The sequence below is a fragment of the Ipomoea triloba genome, chromosome 13 (assembly GCF_003576645.1).
Source record: "Ipomoea triloba cultivar NCNSP0323 chromosome 13, ASM357664v1".
NCBI classification, from domain to species: Eukaryota; Viridiplantae; Streptophyta; class Magnoliopsida; order Solanales; family Convolvulaceae; genus Ipomoea; species Ipomoea triloba.
In genome coordinates, this window is record NC_044928.1 from 1,955,988 (window position 1) to 1,962,441 (window position 6,454).

The 6,454-nt window shown below is 36.3% G+C and overlaps 1 protein-coding gene across 2 annotated transcripts; it reads left to right on the forward strand.

Annotated features, from left to right (window-relative positions):
- The first annotated feature begins 497 nt into the window (after positions 1-497).
- Positions 498-6,069, forward strand: LOC116001831. 2 transcript variants are annotated; one of them, XM_031241781.1, is made up of 10 exons: positions 498-775; positions 886-953; positions 1,098-1,159; positions 1,249-1,398; positions 1,820-1,996; positions 2,261-2,473; positions 2,843-4,470; positions 4,919-4,984; positions 5,060-5,129; positions 5,307-6,069. In XM_031241781.1, the coding sequence occupies exons 1-10, from the start codon at positions 546-548 to the stop codon at positions 5,940-5,942; spliced, it is 3,300 nt and encodes a 1,099-aa protein (XP_031097641.1). In that variant the 5' UTR covers positions 498-545; the 3' UTR covers positions 5,943-6,069. The 2 variants fall into 2 exon arrangements, with proteins under 2 accessions (XP_031097641.1, XP_031097642.1); XM_031241782.1 differs by lacking the exons at positions 498-775; positions 886-953 and having other exon boundaries at positions 1,110-1,159; positions 1,816-1,996.
- Positions 6,070-6,454: the final 385 nt, after the last annotated feature.

Sequence of the window (6,454 nt, forward strand, 5' to 3'; positions counted from 1 at the left end):
TATACAAAATAAATTTAACTTCATATAGTACAAAATTCATGTTTATAATGCATAAAATTATATAGTTGATGACACATAAACACTTAACATAATATTAATACACATAAACACAATATTTTAAAATAAGTACATACAGAGCATGTGTATTACGTTATAAATTTATATGTCTTCATTTATATAATTCCGTACATTATGAGTTTTAATTTTATAATATATATGTATATTAAGTTAAATGTTTATGTGTATAAGCTATATAATTTTGTAGATTATGAACATGAATTCAGTAAAGTCAAATTTTGTATATTTTACAAGGTCCAAGACATAAAGATTTTTACCACTGAATGAATTGCGGCTGAGTTCTTGGCCCAATTAAATTTGGGCTACTAGAAACAGTAAAGACAGTTCGTTTCTCTTGTTGGCGCGAAAAGCTGCAAACTTGGAAGGCTTCTCTTGAATACATTCCCTCCAGAATCAATTTAGGGCAAAAATCATCTCAAATTTCACATCTTCGCTGCAATTATTCAATTTTATCGAGTGGAGAAAAGATGGCAAAAAGCTTCAAAGATGAGCTCCAGGGAATCCTCACCTGTCTGTCATCATCATCCTCCTCCTCCTCGTCAAGCAAGTCTTTAGCTTACTCAACACTCTTACACCTCCAGCAACTCTCCGCTAGCAGCAGCGCCGACCCTTCTTTCATCACATTGCTCGCAGACTCTTCCCCTGTCTTCTTGCGATCGATTCTCGTCGATATCTTCGACCACGATGAAGAAATGATGTAAGACACAACCCCTTTTCCTCAGTTAACTCAAGGCTTATTTCATTTTTGTTTCCTCTCTAAAAAGTTTGAGAATTTAATCCTTTTTTTTTAATGGTATATGGCTTTAGTGCTGTGCAGGCATTGAAGTGTTTGGGATTTATGATTTATCATCCTTCTATACTTGCCTCTATTAAAGGTTAGTCCTTTGGTTTCTTTTCTGCTTGGAATTTTTCTCCTATCTTGGGATTTCCTTGAGAGGTCCATTCCAAATGATTTATATAGTTTATTGGTGGTGGTAATGTAATATTGAGCCGATGTTCTTTGAATTGAGTGAATGTAGGCGATGATGCCTGCATGATTATTGAGTCTCTTGTTAAAGTAATCACAACGACCAAGATAAAGGTAAATTAAAATTTCAATTGTCAAAAACTGTTCTAGGCACTATGCTGGATCATGTAATTTGACAATATATTGTTTACTGTTGATTGCAGTGGGTTTGCAATTTGGGTGTCTGGTGTATATCTATGCAACAGTTTAGTACATCGATTTTGGACACACATCTCCAGGCTTTGCTAAGGGCAATTATCTATGGCCTTGATAATCCTATGGGCTCTCTTTCTATCACATTTGAGGCTATGCAGGTGAGTAATGCATCCATTTCAAGTATATGTTGTTTGGTAAAGATTGGATTGTTCATTGTATAACATTTTTAGCTTACCTAACCTAATAATTCATATGTAACTTGGAGTAGATTTGGGTTATTCACAATCAAAGTAAAAAACCAGTATCGCTATCCGTAATCATAGAACTATAGGCTGGCTAATTATGAACACAATGTTGTTCCTGATTCTGAATTCTTTTGATTCAACAATAGGATCTTACAATCATTAATGTAATCTAGTTTAAAAGCATCAATTTGGTTAATGTCAGCACTTACATGAATAGAGTAACTTTAAATTAACAAACAATGACTTGGGCCATACAAATGTCTCAATTAAGGATGTCTAGACTGTATTCTGAAATTTTATTTATCCTGCTAATTTGGCTGATTTTTAAAGGCAGGCTGTGATGAAGTTGTCTAGTTCACTGGGTGAAAAGATGAGAAATTTATCCTATATATGGGTTCCTCCAATTTACAGAAGACTTGCCAGTGATAATAAAAGGGAGAGGGAAATGTCTGAGAGATGTTTGCTAAAAGTGAAGTGCATTATATGTCCTCCACCAGTCTCTCTTTCCAAGGTAGAAGGTGCTTTCTGGTTGCTGTACTCTGCCAATGCATTAACTTTTTTGTACTTCTAGCATGACTTGCCAACTGAAGAAAAGAAAAGGAAACAGGAAAAAACTCTTTTATCTATTACGTTGCATGTATAACTTTAAGGAGGTTTTATTTGATATAGCTAGCTCATTCACAAGCTTTTCACTTGAAATTACATGTAAGCTAAAGTATCTTCCTCTACTGTTTGGCATCAAAGGATATTTTACACTTTTATGGTTTGTAAGCAGGCAGTTGTCCTCGATTTGAAGAAAAAACTGCTTGACACAATAGAAGAGATGCTGAATCATGGCAAGAAGATTGAGGCTCTACAAGCATGGGGATGGTTTATGCGCTTACTTGGACCATATTTGACCAATCACAAGCGTTTACTCAATGAATTGCTTAAATTTCCAACACAGACATTTTCTGACTTTGATCCACAAGTTCAGATTGCTTCACTGGTATTATGATTTTAAGTTGGAACATTTTTTAAATTTATAATCCATGGGGTAGACATAGTAGCTAAAGAGTATTTAACTAATCAAAACCTTTTATCAAGCCACTACATGGAGGAAAAGGTGAGGCTGTGCCTCCAAAATGCACCTCAATTTTTTTAACACCCTCTGGCCTCAGGGGCTGTCTCTTAGCAAGAAAAATATATGTAACATTTAAGCTTTTAAATTTCCATGTCGTTTAATGCTTGGCTGTTTCCTTTTTGCGAAAGATGGACTATCTCATTGTGCCACTACCATCTGCATTCAGAATATATAAATGTTAAGAACCAGTTATGTTTTATCTTCAGTAAAAATGATCATATGCCTTAATTTCAGGTTTCCTGGGAAGGTTTGATTGATGCATTAATCTGTCCACCATTTGATGCTCCTGAGATCAGTTCAGCTGCAGGACAAGCTACTAATGATATGAAAATATCTGGAGGGGACTGTAAAAAGATCACTTCAGATGGCTTTTCCAAGAAGATTAAGCTTATAATGACACCTCTTACGGGAATTATCTCAAGTAAATGTGATGTATCTGTTCATGTATCGTGTCTGACTACTTGGTGTTATCTTTTGCATAAGCTTGATAGTTCTGTCAGCTGTGATTCAGTGGCTAGAATGGTGTGCCAGCCCATTTTAGAAGCCATATTCCATCTTGGACCTGATGACAGGAACATATGGTCATGGAATTTTTGTATTGAGCTGCTTGATAATTTTATATTAACAAGAAGTGGCCAAAATGGCAGCACAAATCTCCAGAAAGGTGCTGAATTGTTTGCTGAAAGCCCCCCATCTGTGAAGTGCTCATGGAGGCATTATCCTATCAAATGGTCACCTTGGGATCTAAATCAACTGGAATTTTTCATAAAGATGATTCATTGCCTGTTCAATCAAGGGTCAAATGCTGCAATGTCCAATGAATTAGTTATACTAACATACAATGCTGCCTCAAGGCTATTCAGATCTCTCTTGAAATCAGTTCAGAATGTCTTAAGATGTGGACTTGTCACTTATGATGAGGTTATGCTATGTCTGAATGTTATTTTGAAGTTCTTCAACGAGATAAATGAGAAGTTGGCTTCAGGCAGTAGTCACACCAATGATTTACAGAAAATCTCCCTTCAGCTTTTCTATGCTGCAACTGAAGAGCTAGAACCCTCAATACTAGAATCCCCTCTGTACAGAGTGGCTGTGGACATAAAAGACCTTGAAAAGGTAGAACCAATTTGTGAACTTGGGAATCTAAAAATATCAGATGTTGGCTGTGTGGCTTATATGGGGAAGGTCTCTCCTGCAGTGTACATAAGTATACTCTACTTTGTCACAGTCATTAAGTCACGGGTGGATGCTCCTGACTACAAGTCCATAGTACTCGAGATGTGCAGATATATGAAATTCATACTTTCTTCTTATGACACTGTAGAGATGCTCAATGTTTTTGTTGGTTTACTATACAAACACAAGGTACCAAATTGCTTAGAGATATGGGTAGTAGTTGCAAGCTGCCTCAAAGAATACATAGATAGTAAAAGCAATCACTCATTGTTCGTAATGGGAGACAGCCCTGGTTATTCTGCCGTTATGCTTCTCCTTAACTATCCATTTGCTGCTTACCCTATCCTTCAGATGCAGCTTGAAACTGAGTGTGGTATTGAAGCATGGAAATCACTTTATGTTTCTATCTGTCAAAGCTCACAACATTGTCATCTGACTATGACTAGGCACATTTTTGCAATGTTGAATGAGTGCATTGATGAAACCACTATCAGAGATGACCCTGCAACTCAAGCACAGCAAAATGAAAAGAGTGAGAACATTGATTTTTTCCTATTACTAGGAAATGTCATGATATGTGTTTTGGAGCAGGCTATTCTAAGAGCTAATAACAATAACCACACAAGTAAAGATGGTGACTTCAGGAACATCAACAATGTCAAGAGTAGCTTGGAATTTGCTCTCAGGTAAGGAGGGTCTATGTTATGTTATTGCTCTTCTATAAGAGATCCAATAAAAGTCTCAACATATTAGCTTTAATGCAATGCATTTAGTTTAGTTTAGTTCTTTTTTTCTCAAGTCACAGTTCTTTCTACCATATTAGAGTATAAGCTCTAAGTAACTTCATTCCAATAACTTTTATTCTTATGTCCAGCACTACTTTGGACCTGTGACTCACCTAAAGTGATAGCAGATTTGAATGTCTCTAAGATCAAACTTTAAGGTTTTCACAGAAATGTGAAATTATCTAGAGCACTTGGTTTCTTTAAAAGCTTGTTTATTTAGATGTTTTAATTTGTATAGCACCTTAAATTGTCTCATCTGGATGTTGGAAAACAATGTAGAAATGATAGCAATGTTTGAGGTGTCCTTCAACTTCTAATTTTTGTTTGTATTTCCCTGGGGCTTGCAAAGGTTCATGAAGATCCCTTGGGTGGTGGAAGAAGGAGATTTGCAAACGAGCTTCACTCTAGCATCAAGGTGCTCATAACTGCTGTTTTCTTACTCTTTTCTTGACATACATACTGTCATTCATTCTAATCTTAAGAGTTTCAGGATCCTATCAAAAGTGGTCAACTTCATTGGCTGCTTCCCACTGCAACAATATTTTATCTCATTTATCGAGGTTTGTATTTGAGTCTTCCCTGTATTGATTATCCTGTTTCCATTTACTAGCAATATGGACAAGCATACTATGACTAGTAGCTGTAGTCTTCAGAAGCCATTAGTAGATTTTCTTTTGAACTTCTCTCTAGTTGTCATTTGGAATTTTGATTTCTTTGTTTCGACTCACCCAACTCAGATTACCACAAATCCGTTGCTTCTGTGGCTGTCACATATGGATGTGCGAGACAATGACTTCAAAGATCAACTTCAGCAATTATGGACTGAAATCCTGAAGAATCTGCAGAAGAGTCAGCCAGCAATGAACTTTGATTCTTCATTTCTGAAACTGCAAGTGCCCCTTCTTGAGAAAACCCTTGATCATCCAAATCCAGAGATCTCCAATCCATCTATCCAGTTTTGGAATGCCACATATGGTGAACAGATCAATTTACAATACCCCGAAAGCCTACTTCCCATTCTTGACAAACTCTCAAGAAATGGGAAATTAACCCTCTGCAGAAAAACCATTCCAGCTCCAAATAGATACAAGGTCAGCGCCTCCCTGAACCGGTGTTCTAAAAGAGTTGAATTTGTAGATGAAAACACAAAGGTTTACCCAGGTAGAAAAAGAAAACATGCTGAGCTAACTGAACATCAGAAAGAAGTGAGACGAGCTCAGCAAGGGCGACACAGCGACTCCATTGGTCGCGGTCCAGGAATCCGAACTTACACCAGTGTTGATTTCTCTCAAGATAATGAAGAATCCCAAGAAGAAAGCCAGGACATCAGGGATGCAGACTCCACCCTGGAGATGTTGCAAAGAGTTCACTAGCAGAGCTTCAGAAGTGTTCTGTAAGGCTGTAACAAAGTAGCTGTCATATGTATGTAACTGTGCAGTGTGCTTGTATTTACCAGTTTATATTTTATAATAAATTAAGATCAGTGGTATTTGATGGTTACCTTAAATTATTATTAATTGCCAATGATTATACTTAGTGCATTTAATCTGCTCCCAATTTTTATGCAAAGTTGGTGTACAACCCGAGATATGCTTTTGTTGCCTGGCCAGGCATAAAGTATTAAAGTGGTCTCAAATTCATGGGACAAAGGCCAATTTGTATGGGTTGCATAGGACTATGTTCCACTAAAGATACCTTAATTCAGGATCTCTCATCTCAAATTATTTGTCATAATTAATATTTTAATTGTAAATATAATTAAATTAAATGTTTGCTTTAAGTTTTGATGTACTTAAATTTAACTTTCGAACATTTAAATAATAATTTAAGAAATCACTTTACAAAATAAGTATATTACTTATACTGTGCAAAGCCAGCTACGAAG

Coding starts and splice junctions, on each gene's coding strand:
- LOC116001831 (XM_031241781.1), top strand. CDS start 546: ATGGCAAAAAGCTTCAAAGATGAGCTCCAGGGAATCCTCACCTGTCTG. Junction 954..1,097: donor TATACTTGCCTCTATTAAAG/GTTAGTCCTTTG, acceptor GAGTGAATGTAG/GCGATGATGCCTGCATGATT. Junction 4,471..4,918: donor AGCTTGGAATTTGCTCTCAG/GTAAGGAGGGTC, acceptor GGGCTTGCAAAG/GTTCATGAAGATCCCTTGGG.